Below are 18,661 nucleotides of genomic sequence, written 5' to 3' on the forward strand. Positions count from 1 at the left end.
TGCTTTGACATTCAGTTTTCACGAGTTTCCACTGATTTCTAACCCACTGACAAACCAGTTTTCGTGGGTCCATAACTTTCTAACCAGTGCCCGAATCGCCTCAATCTCTATACACGATTTGTAGAGTATAGATCAAGAAACATATCTTCTACAGTGATCTGGGTCCGAATCCAAACAGAAAACGCCAAAAAAGCCATCCAATGCGTGTTCAACGGTTGCTGCAGGGAGACAGCGTGAGCAGCAAGCAGCCAGGCGTGTGGCAGTGGCCACCGCCATGGACAGCCAATCCCCGGCCAATGCCCGCTCGTGCCTCGCTTTTAAAAGCACGCCGTGCACCCCTCCGAGCTTCCTTGGACTCGCCTCCACATTCCGCTCGCCTCGCTCCCTCGTTCCTCTACTGCAGCACACTAACGCCATGGATGGACGACGGAAGCTCCCCGCTACCTCCAAATCCCTGTCCTCAGTAGTCGATTGCTTAAATTGAGTTTGCCGTAACCTTCCCCTCGCCACGTCGATCCGTTCGAACCCTTCCTCGAGCGCAGCCATGACCGGCGATGCCCGCGCCATCGCCGCAGCAGGCTGCCACCGCGGGCTCGCGTGGACAGGCCACCTGGGGCTGCCGCCGGCCCAGCCAACTCCTTGGCTGGGCGCGCCCTCCACCAGGGACGGCTCGGCTGGCCCCGCCGCGCTCGGCCGACGCCGGCGAGCCCCGGCAAGGCAAGGCCGATCCCCTTTCCCCTGTACGTTCCAAGGAAGAAGACGATGGACCAATCTGCAAATTCCAGAACAGCAGGGGGGTAAGTGAAGGGTTTGTGACTCTTATGAACAGTGCTTAAAGGGCATATGTGCGGACGTGTAGGCATGTTTGTTTCAGGGACCTGGGTGAAAGTTTGTTGTTCCCTTTTTCGGTTTTATATCTCAGATTTTGTGCTGAAGTTTGAAAATTCATAGAAAACCGTAGAAAAATCGTAAAAAGTTAAATGAGGACTTTTTGGAATCCTTGTGAAATTATCTATGCCATGGATGCATAAGTTGGAATGTTTTAGTGGAAAAGTTTTTCTGTAGAAATTTGTATTTAAAAACTGGTTTAGAGAATGAACGAACTTGCTTCTCTCCATAATTTTATTTATAAAAATCCAAAAATGATGAAACCTGTTTTGTTAGTTACATGTTGTCATACTATAGCTAATAAAAATATAAAACTTATATGTTGTTCACTGTTTCTTGGTGTGTTAATTAAAACAAGTAAAATAGAGAAAAGAAGATTTATTTGCTTGTTATTTTTGGATCTGTAGCTCTGGTGCTCCAAATAGGTTGAAATTTTTACAGTAGACTCTTGGTGTGATGTTTGGTGGCTGGTACAAATTTCATGAATTGTTGTGCAAGTTAGTGATTTAACTTGTTTAATGCACCTTAAGTAGTTTTAAATGATTTAAAAATAATGTATAGATGCAAAAATGTAAAATAGTGTTCCACTGTCCTTGCATGATATTATAGTAGCCTAATAAAACTTAATATGGTCGTGAATCCATAGAAAATAATTAGTTTTAGATTTAACTATCTCTCACATGTGTTATTGCATTAACAATTTGTTATTTTTGTAGTAAATAAAATATAAAACCTGGTGTCAGCGTTTCGAGACCGGGGGTCCCTAAGCCGACGAGTGAGTGTGCCGCGTGCCCCAGCCCAGATGGGTCGAGCGCGTGGGCGAGCGCGAAGGGGGGAGAGGCGAGGTGGCCGGAGACGGGCGTGAGAGAGGTGGAGATCCCGCGGCCTTCGTGTTCGTCCCGCGCCCAGGTCGGGTGCGCTTGCAGTAGGGAGGTTACAAGCGTCCACGCGGGTGAGGGAAGCGAGCGGCCCCAAGAGAGCGCCTGTCCCGTCCTCGGTCCCGCGCGGCCAACCTTCTCTAAGAAGGCCCTGGTCCTTCCTTTTATAGTCGTAAGGAGAGGATCCAGGTGTACAATGGGGGGTGTAGCAGAGTGCTACGTGTCTAGCGGAGGGAGAGCTAGCGCCCTAAGTACATGCCAATGTGGCAGCCGGAGATATCTTGGCACCCTGCTGGTGTGATGTCGTGGCTGTCGGAGGAGCAACGGAGCTTGGCGGAGGGACAGCTGTCGGAGCGGTCGAGTCTTTGCTGACGTCCCCCTGCTTCCGTAAGGGAGCTAAGAGCCGCCGTCGTCACAGGGCACGCGGGGCGCCATCATTGCCTATCTGGCGGAGCTGGCCAGATGGGACACCGGTCTTGCTCTCTGCGGCCCGAGTCGGCTCGAGGTAGAGTGATGATGGCGCTCCCTGTTGACGTGGCGGGCCCGCGCCCGAGGCCGGGCGACGTGGGCGCTCCTCCGAAGCTGGGGTCGAATCTGTCTTCCGTTGCCGAGGCCGAGCCCAAGCCCCTGGGTCGGGCGAGGCGGAAGTCGTTCGGCAGAGGCTAGGGCGGAGTCCGAGCCCTGGGGTCGGGCGAGGCGGAGTTCGTCGTCTTCCGGGGCCGAGCCCGAGTCCGAGCCCTGGGGTCGGGCGGAGCGGAGTTCGCCGTCTTCCGGGTCTTAGCCCGAGTCCGAGCCCTGGGGTCGGGCGGAGCGGAGTTTCCTATGGCGCCTCTGGCGAGGCCTGACTGCCTGTCAGACTCACTCTGCCGAGTGGCACTGCAGTCGGAGTGGCGCAGGCGGCGCTGTCCTTCTGTCAGACCGGTCAGTGGAGCGGCGGAGTGACAGCGGTCACTTCGGCTCTGCCGGGGGGCGCGCGTCAGGATAGAGGTGTCAGGCCACCTTTGCGTTAAATGCTCCTGCAACTCGGTCAGTCGGTGCGGCGATTTAGTCAGGGTTGCTTCTTAGCGAAGCCAAGGCCTCGGGCGAGCCGGAGATGCGTCCGCCGTTAAAAGGGGGGCCTCGGGCGAGACGGAAGTCCCTCGAGGTCGGCTGCCCTTGGCCGAGGCTAGGCTCGGGCGAAGCGTGATCGAGTCACTCGTATGGACTGATCCCTGACTTAATCGCACCCATCAGGCCTCTGCAGCTTTATGCTGATGGGGGTTACCAGCTGAGAATTAGGCGTCTTGAGGGTACCCCTAATTATGGTCCCCGACAGTAGCCCCCGAGCCTCGAAGGGAGTGTTAGCACTCGCTTGGAGGCTTTCGTCGCACTTTTTTGCAAGGGGACCAGCCTTTCTCGGTTGCATTTTGTTCCGGTGGGTGCGCGCGAGCGCACCCGCCGGGTGTAGCCCCCGAGGCCTCGGAGGAGTGGTTTCACTCCTTCGAGGTCTTAATGCCTTGCGTAACGCTTCGGCTGGTCTGGTCGTTCCCTCATGCGAACTGGTCGTAGCCCGGGTGCACGGTCGGGGCCCAAGTTCTCGGGCTGGTATGTTGACGCTGTCAACGGTTCGGCCGGAGCCGGGTTTGCGAGAGCAGCCCCCGAGCCTCCGCACAGGGCGAGAGGGCGATCAGGGACAGACTCGACTTTTTACATATGCCCCTACGTCGCCTTTCCGCAAGGAGGAGGGGGGGAGTGCGCCATGTTACCCTCGATGGGCACCGAACATGGTGTCTCCGGCGAGCTGCAAGCGGGTAATCCGAGTGGACGTCCGTGCCCCGTTCGTTAGGGGTCGGCTAGGGGCCCAGAGGCACGCCCAAAAGTACCTGCGGGTGATCTGCCGGACCCGGTCCCCTGGCGACAGGGTCCGAGGGCTCGATGCCTCCCTCCAATGGGATTCCGTTACAAGATCGCTCCCGCTGGTCTCGGAAATGTCCTAGGGTACCTCGGGAGCGCAGCCCGAGCCTCGGTTATGTATCGAACGTACCCCTGGTCATCCCTCGCTCGGCGTCTGAGGCGACTGTGAACCCTTCGGGGGCCAGCCTTCGAACCTCTGATCAGTAATGGGCGCGGAGCCCGAGTAGCCTGAGGCGGCCATGGAGCCCTTCGGGGGGCTGGCCTTCGAACCCCTGACCAGTAGTGGGTGTCGGGCCCACGCGATCTGAGGCGACAGTTGAACCCTTCGGAGGGCCAGCCTTCGAACCTCTGATCAGTAGGGGGGGCTCGGAGCCCGGTTCCTTCACAGAGAAGGATCCTTTTCGGGGTATCCCCCTTTCCCGGTCCCTGTTGCAAGAGATAGAGAAAGAGGAAAAAAGGAAAAGGATACGTAATCGAACGACGTGGCGTACCTTTTTTGACGCGGTTATTACGGCGAAGGCGAAGCGTCGCCCGCTTCTCCTGCCAGGAGCGCCGCCTGTCCCACCGCGGAGTTAATGCGACGGGGCGAGTGGTTGGCGGGGCGGCCGTTGCGCGTGCGCGAGCCGTTCGAGGAACGGGTCACGGGCGCACCGTCTTCACGTCGTGGGAGGAGGCTCTCTTGCTGTCCCTGGATGGGACGTGAGCCTGGCTGACGACGTGACTGCTGCTCCTGCCCGCCTGCCACCGTCATTATTGCCGGCCCACTTTCGGTCGCATTGACCATCGCGCCAGGCTGGCGCCGCTGGGTCGTGCGCTAGGTCGCCTCGAGTCGCGGCATAGGCTCCGCAACCGAAGAGGTGCGACGGTGGCACAAGTGGCGGCGCGGTTGCGTGCATGCAGCAACTGGCGCGCTGGTTGCGTGACGCGTGGGCCTGGGCCTCCAAGCTGGCGTGTCAGAAGTCGGAGAAGCGCGTCCACCTGGCGCGGTTGCATGCCGCCTGCATGGCTGCCCGCCCCTTCCGCCCGTTGGTCTGGGCAAAAGTGGGGGGGTCGCTTGTAACCGCTGGGCGGTTGTGCGCACCACGCGCGGCGGTTTGGCTTCTTCTGCTCTGAGCCGGTTTTCGTGACATGCGGGACCCAGCCCCCGAGTCGCAGGGGAGGGCCTTGGAGCGTGTTGGAGAAGACTCAGCCCATGGCGTTTGGGGGCGCACGTAGGGAGAGTTGCCTTTAAAAGGAGGGGGACCCCTTTCGGTAGGCAACCATGTCTTCTTCCTCCCTTATGCGTCGTGTCTTTCCATCTTCCAAGCCCCCGGATGGGGGGTATCCGCCGTTTTCCCGCCTCCTCGTTGGAGGAACGCAACTCCGTGGGAGTTGGTACCTTTCAGCCATCGTTCGGCTTCAAGGATTTTCATCACGCAGCCCGGCCGCACCCCTCCACCGGTGGTCACCTGAGATGGCGACCTCCGGCTTGATGGTGGGGGAAAGCGAGCCGGGCTGCGGCCTCTGCCCCTCCCTCAGCCTCAAGGATTTTCATCACCAAGGCTGGGGAGGGGAGAGTGCCGAGTTGGGGTCGGCCCCTGCGCGGGCGGCGGCCCGCTCCTTCACTCAGCGATCGGAGGGAAGGGCGGTCGTCGTCCGTGGCGCTGGCAGCTGCGCCGTGCCTGGCTCTCGGGCGCGAGTGGCTTCGGAGCCGCTCGCGGTGCCGGCATCCGCCACGGCAGCTTGAAGAGGTTCTTCTGCCGGCGAGATAGCCAGGGCCGGCCACGGACTGACCTCCAACTCTACGGCCTTCTGCCCGTCCTTGCCTCACGAGTTTTGGCACGGGCGGGGGCCTCCTGGCAGTGGCATCCACCCTGAGGTCAGCGTTGCCGCTGTTCGGCCCCCCGGAGCAGAAGTCGTCGTCGTCGCCGCTGCTGGAGCAGGTGACGGCGCGCCGTTCGTCGGCCTTCCGTTGCTCCGCAGGCCTTCCCCCTCGGAGTGGGGTTGTTCGTACCTGCAGAGGGGGAACCGGAGTTCCGTTTGTAATGACACTTCGAGTGCCAGTGTTTTTGTTCATTGTGGCTGTCGAGGCCTGAACGTGTATGTAATTTCGGCACGGAGCCGTGTTTTTTTCCTCATTTTCGAGCACTAAGTCTCCCCTGTTGATTATCTGAACCGCTTCACCAAGCATGAGTCGCCCCGTGTCAAGGTGACGAGTGAGGTATCCGTATCCCGGAGGCGTAGGAATCCCTCGGCTCGATCGGCCTTGTTGTCTGAGGCTCCTCCAGCTTAGTTAAAGAGACCCCTCGGCCGCTCTTCGATGAGCCGAGGCCGGGGGTAGCGATATCAGTACGAACAGAGGCGGAGTTGGCTCGAAAATGGGAACCTGGTTGGCCGGAGCCTAGCCGGGTTGTCCGTCAGCGGAGCCGACGCCGGAGTCGATCAGCCGAGGCCTCGGGTCGGGCTGGCGCCCTTGGAGGATGGTCGGTCGAGGCCCCAGGGGTAACCGGCTGAGCCACCTGCTCGGGCCGGATTCCTGGATAAGTCCTCGGACCGCGTCGCCGTCCGAGGCTGGGTCGGACCTTGCTGAAGACGTCGTCGATGCCGAGGGTGCTACGACCCCCTTCAGCGTGAAGACCCGAGCCTGCAGGATCAGATTGTCTTGTAGCGTGTGCCTTCTGCGGCTGCTGAGGCCAGAAAACACACCCTCGCCGCGCTAGTAAAGCTGCGTCTCTTTTCCTCTTATTCCGAGCATCTGGACTTTTTCGTCGGTAACAGGGATGTTTGTGCGGGCGAGAGTTGCTTCTCGCGGAAGGTGATGACTGATGAGTGAGGTATCCGTATCCTGGAGGCGTAGGAGTCCCTCGGCTCGGTCGGCCTTGCCGCTTACTCGTACTTTCACCCGTCCATGAGGCCCTGTCTCCGACTTAGTCGAGAAAGCTTGAAGGACCGCTTTGGCAGAAGAGCTTCCGAACGTGAAGACTTGTTCGGTCCACGGAGTCGCTTTATCCGAACGCGAGTTACTTATCGCAGAAGGTGATGAGTGAGGTATCCGTATCCCGGAGGCGTAGGAGTCCCTCGTCTCGGTCAGCCTTGGCTGCTTACGTGTACTCCGTCGTTTCCAGGATCCGCTTTTCGAAGTAGTCAAAAAGCACGAAAGGAATTCTGCTGAAAAGAGATCTTTTTTCGAGGAAAATTTCGACGCAGAGGGGGTCTCCCCCCTTTTAGCCCCCGAGGGAGGGTCGGGCTTTGCCGAGGCGAGGCCGACCCTTCCTTGATGACTAAACTTTGCGTGGGTGCGAGGTATATGAACAACTTGAAAACATCTTAAGGGTAGAAGCGACGTAGCTGTTTGATGTTCCAAGCGTTGCTGTAGATCTCGCCTTGATTGTTGGCCAGCTTGTACGTTCCGGGCTTCAGGACTTTGGCGATGACGAATGGCCCCTCCCAGGGGGGCGTGAGCTTGTGCCTCCCTCGGGCGTCTTGCCGCAGCCGAAGCACCAGATCGCCCACCTGGAGGTCTCGGGACCGGACCCCTCGGGCGTGGTAGCGTCGCAGGGACTGCTGGTACCGCGCCGAGTGTAGTAAGGCCTTGTCCCGAGCCTCCTCCAGCTGGTCCAGCGATTCTTCTCGGCTAGCTTGGTTGCTTTGATCGTTGTAGGCCCTCGTCCTCGGGGAGCCGTATTCCAGGTCAGTGGGCAAGATGGCCTCGGCCCCGTAGACCAGGAAGAACGGCGTGAAACCTGTGGCTCGGCTTGGCGTTGTCCTCAGGCTCTAGATCACCGAGGGCAGTTCCTTCATCCATCGCTTGCCGAACTTGTTTAGGTCGTTGTAAATCCGAGGCTTGAGCCCTTGTAGAATCATGCCGTTGGCACGCTCTACTTGCCCATTCGACATGGGATGAGCCACGGCAGCCCAGTCCACCCGGATGTGGTGATCCTCGCAAAAATCCAAGAATTTTTTGCCGGTGAACTGGGTACCGTTGTCGGTGATGATGGAGTTTGGGACCCCGAAGCGATGGATGATGTTGGTGAAGAACGCCACCGCCTGCTCGGACCTGATGCTGTTCAGGGGTCGGACCTCGATCCACTTGGAGAATTTGTCGATGGCGACCAGCAGGTGCGTGTAGCCCCCGGGCGCCTTCTGCAAGGGACCGACGAGGTCCAGCCCCCATACAGCAAAGGGCCAAGTGATGGGTATCGTCTGCAGAGCCTGAGCGGGCAGGTGGGTCTGCTTCGCATAGAATTGGCACCCTTCGCAGGTGCGGACAATTCTAGTGGCATCAGCCACCGCCGTTGGCCAGTAGAAGCCTTGCCGGAAAGCATTCCCGACAAGGGCTCGGGGTGCTGCATGATGGCCGCAAGCCCCCGAGTGTATTTCTTGCAGGAGTTCCTGACCTTCGGCGATGGAGATGCATCGCTGGAGGACGCCCGAGGGGCTCTGGTGGTAGAGCTCCTCCTCATCGCCCAGCAAGACGAACGACTTGGCGCGTCGCGCTACCCGCCGAGCCTCGGCTTGGTCGAGGGGTAGCTCTCCCTGGCGGAGATATCGCAGGTACGGGGCCTGCCAATCTCGATCAGGCGTGGCCCCGCTCTGCCCCTCCTCGATGTCCAGTGCCTCGGCTTCGGGGGCCGAGGGTACCTCGGGCTGAACCGAGGTCGCCTCGGGCCGAGCCGAGGGCGCCTCGGGCCGAGCCGAGGGCGCCTCGGGCTGAGCCGAGGGTGCCCCGGGCTCGGGCGCGTCGTCGATCTTGACGGAGGGTTGATGCAGATCCCGGGAGAAGACGTCCGGGGGGACCGTCGTTCGCCCCGAGGCTATTTTAGCCAGCTCGTCTGCAGTCTCGTTGTAGCGCCGAGCGATGTGGTTGAGCTCGAGCCCGAAGAACTTGTCTTCCAGGCACCGAACCTCATCGCAGTAGGCCTCCATCTTCGGGTCGCGGCAGTGGGAGTTCTTCATGACTTGGTCGATGACGAGCTGTGAGTCACCGCGGGCATCGAGGCGTCTGACCCCTAGCTCGATGGCGATCCGCAACCCGTTGACCAGAGCCTCGTACTCGGCCACATTGTTGGACGCCGGGAAATGGAGGCGGAGCACGTAGCGTAGGTGCTTCCCGAGGGGCGAGATGAAGAGCAGGCCCGCGCCGGCTCCCGTCTTCATCAGCGACCCGTCGAAAAACATGGTCCAGAGCTCCGGTTGGATCGGAGCCATCGGCAGCTGGGTGTCGACCCATTCGGCCACGAAGTCCGCCAACACCTGGGACTTGATGGCCTTCCGAGGGGCGAACGAGATTGTTTCGCCCATGATTTCCACTGCCCACTTCGCGATCCTGCCCGAGGCCTCTCGGCACTGGATGATCTCCCCCAGGGGGAAGGATGACACCACAGTTACCGGATGAGACTCGAAGTAGTGTCGTAACTTCCGCCTTGTCAGGATCACAGCATACAGCAGCTTCTGAACTTGCGGGTAGCGGATCTTGGTCTCGGACAGTACTTCGCTGACGAAGTAGACTGGCCTCTGAACGGGCAATGCATGCCCTTCCTCTCGCCTCTCGACCACAATCGCGGCGCTAACCACCTGAGTGGTCGCGGCGACGTAGACCAAGAGGGCTTCTCCATCCGCTGGGGGCACCAAGACAGGCGCCTTTGTAAGGAGCGCCTTCAGGTTCCCGAGGGCTTCCTCGTCCTCAGGGGTCCAAGCGAAACACTCGGCCTTCCTTAAGAGGCGGTACAGAGGCAGACCTCTTTCGCCGAGGCGTGAGATGAAGCGGCTCAGGGCCGCAAGACATCCCATGACCCTCTGTACGCCTTTTAAGTCCTTGATGGGTCCCATGCTGGTGATGGCTGCGATCTTCTCCGGGTTGGCTTCGATGCCTCGCTCGGAGACGATGAACCCCAGGAGCATGCCTCGGGGCACCCCGAAGACACACTTCTCGGGATTGAGCTTGACTCCTTTCGCCTTGAGACATCGGAATGTCACTTCAAGGTCGGAGAGGAGGTCGGAAGCCTTCCTTGTCTTGACTACGATGTCATCGACGTAGGCCTCGACTGTGCGACCGATGTGTTCGCCGAACACATGGTTCATGCACCGCTGGTACGTCGCGCCCGCATTCCTCAAACCGAACGGCATGGTGACATAGCAGTACATGCCGAAGGGCGTGATGAAAGAAGTCGCGAGCTGGTCGGACTCTCTCATCCGGATTTGGTGATACCCTGAGTAGGCATCAAGGAAGGACAGGGTTTCACACCCAGCAGTGGAATCCACGATTTGATCGATGCGAGGTAGAGGGTAGGGAACCTTCGGACATGCTTTGTTGAGACCAGTGTAGTCTACACACATCCGCCATTTCCCCCCTTTCTTCCTCACAATCACAGGGTTGGCAAGCCATTCGGGATGGAATACCTCTTTGATGAACCCTGCTGCCATTAGCTTGTGGATCTCCTCGCCTATCGCTCTGCGCTTCTCCTCGTCGAATCGGCACAGAGGCAGCCTGACGGGTCGGGCTCCGGCCCGAATATCCAGCGAGTGCTCGGCGACATCCCTCGGTATGTCGGGCATGTCCGAGGGACTCCACGCAAAGACGTCGGCGTTTGCGCGGAGAAAGTCGACGAGCACTGCTTCCTATTTGGGGTCGAGCCCGGAACCGATCCGGATCTGCTTGGAGGTGTCGCCACTGGGGTCGAGTGGGATGGCCTTAACCGTCTCCGCTGGCTCGAAGTTGCCGGCATGACGCTTCACATCTGGCACCTCTTTGGAGAGGTTCTCCAGGTCGGCGATGAGGGCCTCGGCGTACTCCACGCACTCCACGTCGCATTCGAACACGTGTTTGTACGTGGGGCCGACGGTGATGACCCTGTTGGGGCCCGGCATCTTGAGCTTCAGGTAGGTGTAGTTGGGGACGGCCATGAACTTCGCGTAGCATGGCCTTCCCAGTACCGCGTGGTAGGTTCCTCGGAACCCGACCACCTCGAACGTCAAGGTCTCCCTTCGGAAGTTGGAGGGCGTTCCGAAGCAGACGGGGAGGTCGAGTCGTCCGAGGGGCTGGACGCGCTTCCCAGGGATGATCCCGTGGAAGGGCGCAGCGCCTGCTCGGACGGAGGACAGATCGACGCGCAGGAGCTTGAGGGTCTCGGCGTAGATGATGTTGAGGCAGCTGCCCCCATCCATCAGGACCTTGGTGAGCCTGACGTCGCCGATGACGGGGTCGACGACGAGCGGGTATTTCCCCGGGCTCGGCACGTGGTCGGGGTGGTCAGCCTGGTCGAAGGTGATGGGCTTGTCGGACCAGTCTAGGTAGACTGGCGCCGCCACCTTCACCGAGCAGACCTCCCGGTGCTCTTGCTTGCGATGCCGAGCCGAGGCATTCGCCGCATGCCCACCGTAGATCATGAAGCAGTCGCAGACCTCGGGGTACTCTCTTGCTTGGTGATCTTCTTTCTTGTCGTCGTCGTGGGCCCTGCCACCCTCCGCGGGTGGCCCGGCCCTGTGGAAGTGGCGCCGAAGCATGACACACTCCTCGAGAGTGTGCTTGACGGGCCCCTGATGGTAGGGGCACGGCTCCTTGAGCATCTTGTCGAAGAGGTTAGCACCTCCGGGGGCTTCCGAGGGTTCTTGTACTCGGCGGCGGCGACAAGGTCCGCGTCAGCGGCGTCGCGTTTCGATTGCGACTTCTTCTTGCCCTTCTTCTTGGCGCCGCGCGGAGTAGATGCCTCGGGAGCCTCTTCCGATGGGCGGCACTGGGGCTGCTTGTCCTTTCGGAAGATAGCCTCAACCGTCTCCTGGCCGGAGGCGAACTTGGTGGCGATGTCCATCAGCTCGCTCGCCCTGGTGGGGGTCTTGCGACCCAACTTACTCACCAGGTCGCGGCAGGTGGTGCCGGCAAGGAACGCGCCGATGACATCCGAGTCGGTGATGTTGGGCAGCTCGGTGCGCTGCTTCGAGAATCGCCGGATGTAGTCCCGGAGCGACTCTCCCGGCTGTTGCCGGCAGCTCCGAAGGTCCCAGGAATTCCCGGGGCGCACGTACGTGCCCTGGAAATTGCCGGCGAAGGCTTGGACCAAGTCGTCCCACTTGGAGATCTGCCCCGGAGGCAGGTGCTCCAACCAGGCGCGAGCAGTGTCGGAGAGGAACAGGGGAAGGTTGCGAATGATGAGGTTGTCGTCGTCCGTTCCTCCCAGTTGGCAGGCCAGGCGGTAGTCCGCGAGCCACAGTTCCGGCCTCGTTTCCCCCGAGTACTTTGTGATAGTAGTCGGGGGTCGGAACCGGGTCGGGAACGGCGCCCGTCGGATGGCCCGACTGAAGGCCTGCGGACCGGGTGGTTCGGGCGACGGACTCCGATCCTCCCCGCTGTCGTAGCGCCCCCCACGCCGGGGGTGGTAGCCTCGGCGCACCCTTTCGTCGAGGTGGGCCCGACGGTCGCGTCGATGGTGCTCGTTGCCGAGGTGGCCCGGGGCCGCAGGCGCGGTGTTGCGCGTGCGCCCGGTGTAGACCGAGGCTTCCCGCATGAATCGGGAAGTCGCGGCATGAGGTTCCGAGGGGTATCCCTGCCCTCGGGAGGCAGAGCTCTCGGCCCGTCGGGCCGCAGCGCCTTCCAGGAGATTCTTGAGCTCTCCCTGGATTCGCCGATCCTCGGTAGTTGATGGCTCCGGCATCGCGCGGAGGAGTATCGCTGCGGCTGCCAGGTTCTGACCAACCCCGCTGGATGCGGGCGGCGGCCTGACCCTGACATGGTTGGCGACGCGGTGCTGGAGACCTTGGGGCAGGTGACGTATTTCTCCGGCCGGGGGTTCGCCCGCCCATACCTGCCCGACGTCCCGGCGGATCGTCTCAAGCGCTCCTGTTCCCTCGTCGAGCCTGGCCTGCGCCCCGCGGACTTGCTCGAGCTGTGGGTCGTGACCCCCCGCCGGAACGGGGACCACAGCTAGCTCCCGCGGGATGTCGGCGCGAGGCACTGGCCTAGGGAAATCACCGTCCTCCAGCATGCCAAGATGGTTGCCTTCGGAGGGATCCCCTAGCTCGACGTGGAAACATTCGCGGCTTGGGCCACAGTCCTCGTCGTCAAGGCTGCGGCTTCCGTCGGAACAGTCGGAGAGGCAGTAGTCACATGCGGTCATGAAGTCCCGCATGACACTGGGGTTGCCAAATCCAGAGAAATCCCAACAGATGTTGGGATCGTCATCTTCCTCGGACCCAGAGGGCCCGTAGGTCGAGACGTCCGTCAACCGGTCCCAAGGCGACCGCATACGAAACCCCAGTGGGGTTGCACTTGCCTCAATGAGAGCGCCCGCCAAGGCGAGGTCGCTTGGCGGGTTGAGGCCGAGTCGAAAAGACGTAGGATGGGAATTAGTCAGTACCTTTTGGTCGACGCGGAGCGACGTAGTCGTATCGGGGACTGGTTGCACCGTCATCTCAGGTACGAGGGCGACGTCCTGCAAGCTCTCCGCGAGTGCGCCGGCGTCGTCCACTTGCTCGGGATTGGCGTGTCGCGGGGGGACGGTGCTCGCCTTCGTCTCGAACGCGAGGTCGACGTCCGGCGTGCCTTCCGTCGGGGCGCTGGGGACGTCGATTCGCTCGACAGCCGACGAAGCGCGGCCTCCCGCTTGGCCTTGGTTGCCCCGCCTCCTCCTCCGTTGGCGGGGGAGAGGACGGAGCGAGCTCGAATGTTGTTCTTCCACCACGCGGGGAAGATGTCGTCGATTCCGCCGCCGGCGGGCGGGATGTCGGCCGCCATTGTCGTTGTCGCGCGGCGGTGGAAGGAGTATCATGTCGTAGCTGCCGTCGAAGGACATGAACTCAAGACTCCCGAAACGGAGCATCGACCCGGGCCGGAGAGGTTGCTGGAGACTGCCCATCTGGAGCTTGACGGGAAGCTGTTCGTCAGCACGCAGCAGGCCCCTACCTGGCGCGCCAACTGTCGGCGTTTCGAGACCGGGGGGTCCCTAAGCCGACGAGTGAGTGTGTCGCGTGCCCCAGCCCAGATGGGTCGAGCGCGTGGGCGAGCGCGAAGGGGGGAGAGGCGAGGTGGCCGGAGACGGGCGTGAGAGAGGTGGAGATCCCGCGGCCTTCGTGTTCGTCCCGCGCCCAGGTCGGGTGCGCTTGCAGTAGGGGGGTTACAAGCGTCCACGCGGGTGAGGGAAGCGAGCGGCCCCAAGAGAGCGCCTGTCCCGTCCTCGGTCCCGCGCGGCCAACCTTCTCTAAGAAGGCCCTGGTCCTTCCTTTTATAGTCGTAAGGAGAGGATTCAGGTGTACAATGGGGGGTGTAGCAGAGTGCTACGTGTCTAGCGGAGGGAGAGCTAGCGCCCTAAGTACATGCCAATGTGGCAGCCGGAGATATCTTGGCACCCTGCTGGTGTGATGTCGTGGCTGTCGGAGGAGCAACGGAGCTTGGCGGAGGGACAACTGTCGGAGCGGTCGAGTCTTTGCTGACGTCCCCCTGCTTCCGTAAGGGAGCTAAGAGACGCCGTCGTCACAGGGCACGCGGGGCGCCATCATTGCCTATCTGGCGGAGCTGGCCAGATGGGACACCGGTCTTGCTCTCTGCGGCCCGAGTCGGCTCGGGGTAGAGTGATGATGGTGCTCCCTGTTGACGTAGCGGGCCCGCGCCCGAGGCCGGGCGACGTGGGCGTTCCTCCGAAGCTGGGGTCGAATCTGTCTTCCGTTGCCGAGGCCGAGCCCGAGCCCCTGGGTCAGGCGAGGCGGAAGTCGTTCGGCAGAGGCCAGGGCGGAGTCCGAGCCCTGGGGTCGGGCGAGGCGGAGTTCGTCGTCTTCCGGGGCCGAGCCCGAGTCCGAGCCCTGGGGTCGGGCGGAGCGGAGTTCGCCGTCTTCCGGGTCTTAGCCTGAGTCCGAGCCCTGGGGTCGGGCGGAGCGGAGTTCGCCGTCTTCCGGGTCTTAGCCCGAGTCCGAGCCCTGGGGTCGGGCGGAGCGGAGTTTCCTATGGCGCCTCTGGCGAGGCCTGACTGCCTGTCAGACTCACTCTGCCGAGTGGCACTGCAGTCGGAGTGGCGCAGGCGGCGCTGTCCTTCTGTCAGACCGGTCAGTGGAGCGGCAGAGTGACAGCGGTCACTTCGGCTCTGCCGGGGGGCACGCGTCAGGATAGAGGTGTCAGGCCACCTTTGCGTTAAATGCTCCTGCAACTCGGTCAGTCGGTGCGGCGATTTAGTCAGGGTTGCTTCTTAGCGAAGCCAAGGCCTCGGGCGAGCCGGAGATGCGTCCGCCGTTAAAAGGGGGGCCTCGGGCGAGACGGAAGTCCCTCGAGGTCGGCTGCCCTTGGCCGAGGCTAGGCTCGGGCGAAGCGTGATCGAGTCACTCGTATGGACTGATCCCTGACTTAATCGCACCCATCAGGCCTCTGCAGCTTTATGCTGATGGGGGTTATCAGCTGAGAATTAGGCGTCTTGAGGGTACCCCTAATTATGGTCCCCGACACCTGGGCATGTGAAATTTATACATTAGTCATAATTTATTATTAACTATGCCTCATAAAAACTCCAGCCCCAAATTAGATAGTTTCATATGGTGCTAAAATAATACATATTTTATAATTACAAGAGTTAGTGAAAAACTAGGAGAAAACAAAATCATGCATGTTTCATGGAATGCTTGAGTTATATCTTAAAATCAATTAGATGTTAAATGGTTATGTCATGGTGGTCTAAAGCTAAATATTAACAGTGCTTCATCGTAGTTTTGTGTGATGTCGGACATGTGTGCCGAAATGCCTTATTTGGTGAATGTGTTTGTTAATTGTGTATGGTAATTCTAGCGCACTAAATAACTTTAATAAAATTTGTAAGTCCACTTGTTGGTCCTTATTTGATTGTGTAACCCTAACAAATGGTAAAGTGTTAGAATAATTCAAGTATCTAGAACGCGGCAATTCTTGAATTATATAGAAGCTAAAATGTATTGATTACTGTTTTGGACTGCACACACTGTTTTAGTTGTGCTGTATGTTTGATGAACTAAATTGTGTTTTCTGTAGATATGTGCTATAGAAAAGTGGTAGATAACTTTATTATCTTTCTGGTGTTAAAATTTGACAGCCATAGGTCTGACCGTTTAGGAGTTGTGCTTTTTACAAATTCAGTGACTGAATCTGTCCAAATTCTGTACAGATTTCAGAAGCTGCATTGTTTGCTTAAGTTAATTTTAGAATCAGTCCTTGTCGATTATAAGAAAGTTGTAGAGGCTTTTCGGATCTTGCTTGTGTTAAAATTTCATAACCATAGGACTGATAGTTTAAGAGTTATGAATTTTTCAAACTGGTTGCTGTGTTCTGTCCTCTGTCAGAACAGATTTCAAAAACTATAATGTTTGATTTGAATAAACCTGGAATCACTTCTTGGTGATTATAAAAGTTATGTAGTACTTTTCCCAAGCTTTCCAAAAAGTCTTGGATCACTATTTTTAGTGATCTGAAGATTAAGTTACATGTGTTTGAACTGTGAAGACTGAATCTGTCCAGTTTTGGACAGCACAGCCTTCATAGTATATTTTACCCTTGGTACATGCTAAACCAGCCAGGGATGTTTATAAATAATTTGTAGAACATTTAATTAGCTTCCCAGAAAGTCTAGGATCACTTTGTTTGTATGTCTGAATCTTTTGTTATGAATTTTTGAAGCTGCAAGTCTGAATCTGTCCAAATCTGGACAGAGCTGCTGTGTTTGCACAATTCGACCTTGCTAAGTGTTTAATCAGGTTGTGATGACAATACCAAAGTTGTAGAGCACTTTTTAAGCTTTCCAAAAAGTCCTAGTTTGATATTTTTGGACTAACCATTGAAGAGTTATGATTAAAACAAGCAACTGCTGTATTGCTGTCCAAAAATCTGCAACTGCGCATTTGATTGTTTTGTTCACCTGTTGGCTAAAAATGCTTAGTTAGCACTTAGCAGACATAGACTTGTAATGTCTAAACTTAGGATAACATGTGTTCCATGATTGATGTGTTTGCTTGAGTAGTTAATTGTGGATAGGAATTCCTCCTCTATTGAACTGGTGCTTGGGATGCTTTTGTGTGATAAACAGAAGAATAATGAAAAGCCGTAACAGGTTAAATAGATGCTCGTACTTATGGGGTCGTATTTGCGTTGCGTAAATATACAAAATGTTTGTCTTCTTTTAGTGGTGTTACTGTTATGCGCTCGATGATGCGTAGTTAGCTAACACTAGTGTGTACGGTTATTTATGATGTCTCGCTACTTAGTGTTTAATTCGCTAGCGTGTACTTAAAGTATCTTGTGCTACTTTCATTATATTCATACATATGCATCTTACATCTCATATAGGACCGAGAGATGATGATCGAGCCAGTGATGTGGTGCCACCCACAAGATGCAGTTGGTGGACGACCTGAAGAGTGATGGACTTAACCAGTGGATGCTCGCCAAGCGAGTACCTCCGCCCAGCAAACACTATCTAAGTGTTAAATCAAAGGCAAGCCCCGGTTTTATGCATAACCGTTTATATATGCTATTTTACTACACTTAATGTTTGTAGGCTTGTACTGTGCACTTAAGTGTAGGAGTTGCCTGAAACCCTAGTTGCATGAACTCAGGATTCCTTTGAGATGGATACTAGTATGCTAGGTCGAGTAGCTGCTTTAATAATTAGGGATCTCGGTAGAAGTCGAGTGATTTTTCTAGCACTCGGGCGAGGTCAGGAATTGATTGTATCCACTTTGATAACAGAATGGTGATGGTCTGTGGACACGGGTCCATGGGGACGCGTGGTCTACGAGATGAAATTGGAATAAGGATTAACGTGCGGATACCTGTGTCAAGCGTTTGAACGTACTAAACACATATCGAGAAATATGGTAAATCGGTAAGCCTAGTACCTGAGTGAACCTGCCCGCAGATTGCCCTCCTCACGCGACCTGAGACGTGGTCTCCCATTCCGGTTATGGTGGGTACAAGTGCGGTCACTGCACGTCGGCCAGTCGGGGTCAGTGAGGCATTGTACGGCAAGGCGGTGAGCCCCTTTCTGTTGCCAGGGAATCGATGGGGACGGTTGATGTGTGTGGGGACGGAGTGCCCCTGCATGTCGTGTGTTTAGGTTTACCTTGCAAGGATAAAAACTCGATTCGAATCGTCTGCTTCTCGCAGCTAATGAGACTGCTTGATCCATTGTACTGCATTGAGTAACAAGTGGAAGTATGATGAGTTGAGATAAGAGGTTGATTGCTAATAATGCTTGCTACCATGTATGAGTAGATAGTCCACTTTTAGCCTTAAGAGAGTCACACTTAATTTTGACTAAGTTAAAATCTTGATTTAGAAACTCAGCTAGTGCTTTTGGCAACCAAACCCCACAGCCAAACAACTGCATGTCTAGAGGTAGAGGAGTAGACTCCTCACACCGGGTAAGTCTAGCTAAGTATTAGTATACTCAGCCTTGCTTGTGGCACAATTTTTGCAGGTACTCCTTAGGATGATTGGTTGATGGTGTGACTTGGCCTTCGTCCCTGCCACCGGGACAGACGGTCGAGTGGGTTACTGCTTCCGCAGGAGAGGACCAGGAGGAGTAGTGTGGCCAGGCTTCGCCATGTTACTCGGTTCTTCTCCGTTAGTTATTTCCGCTGCATTAAAAATTTATGGTTATTATTTCTGAAACTCCGATAATGTAATCACTAATGATACTTATTAAATTTGTGGTATTATGTTTTATTGTATCTCTTTGTGCCTCACCTTCGAGTGAGCTAGTGGTATTCGATCCTGGTAAGTGGCTTTATCGGACTAGATCCGAGGGACTGACGGGTTATTCCTGTTTAAGTGTGTTGCTGCCCTTAAGGGTGCGACTTGGGCACTTAAGCTGGAATAATTCGGGCGGTTCCGCCACAATAACGGGCCACGTCGGTGGTTTAGAAATAATGACCGAGCGGTTACTGGCGATGTCGACGTTTTAGAAGTAACGGCCGAGTCCTTTGGAGCCACGTCGCCGCTTTTAGAAATAACAGCCGAGTGACTACTAGTAATGTCGGCGTTTTAGAAGTAACAACTGAGTTACAACGAACCACGTCGGCGG

The 18,661-nt window shown here is 57.2% G+C and overlaps 1 protein-coding gene across 1 annotated transcript; it reads left to right on the forward strand.

The window, feature by feature from the left end:
• Window positions 1-208: 208 nt before the first annotated feature.
• LOC118473304 (uncharacterized) lies at window positions 209-17,071 on the forward strand. The gene is made up of 2 exons (XM_035962525.1): window positions 209-797; window positions 16,924-17,071. The coding sequence occupies exons 1-2, from the start codon at window positions 555-557 to the stop codon at window positions 16,996-16,998; spliced, it is 318 nt and encodes a 105-aa protein (XP_035818418.1). The 5' UTR covers window positions 209-554; the 3' UTR covers window positions 16,999-17,071.
• Window positions 17,072-18,661: the final 1,590 nt, after the last annotated feature.

The sequence above is a fragment of the Zea mays genome, chromosome 9 (assembly GCF_902167145.1).
Source record: "Zea mays cultivar B73 chromosome 9, Zm-B73-REFERENCE-NAM-5.0, whole genome shotgun sequence".
Taxonomy (NCBI): Eukaryota; Viridiplantae; Streptophyta; class Magnoliopsida; order Poales; family Poaceae; genus Zea; species Zea mays.

What these genes read in the sequence shown, in the direction of transcription:
- LOC118473304 (XM_035962525.1), top strand. Translation starts at nt 555, where the DNA reads ATGCCCGCGCCATCGCCGCAGCAGGCTGCCACCGCGGGCTCGCGTGGA. An exon ending in AATTCCAGAACAGCAGGGGG is followed by an intron (nt 798 to 16,923) that starts GTAAGTGAAGGG and finishes CATCTCATATAG; the next exon opens with GACCGAGAGATGATGATCGA.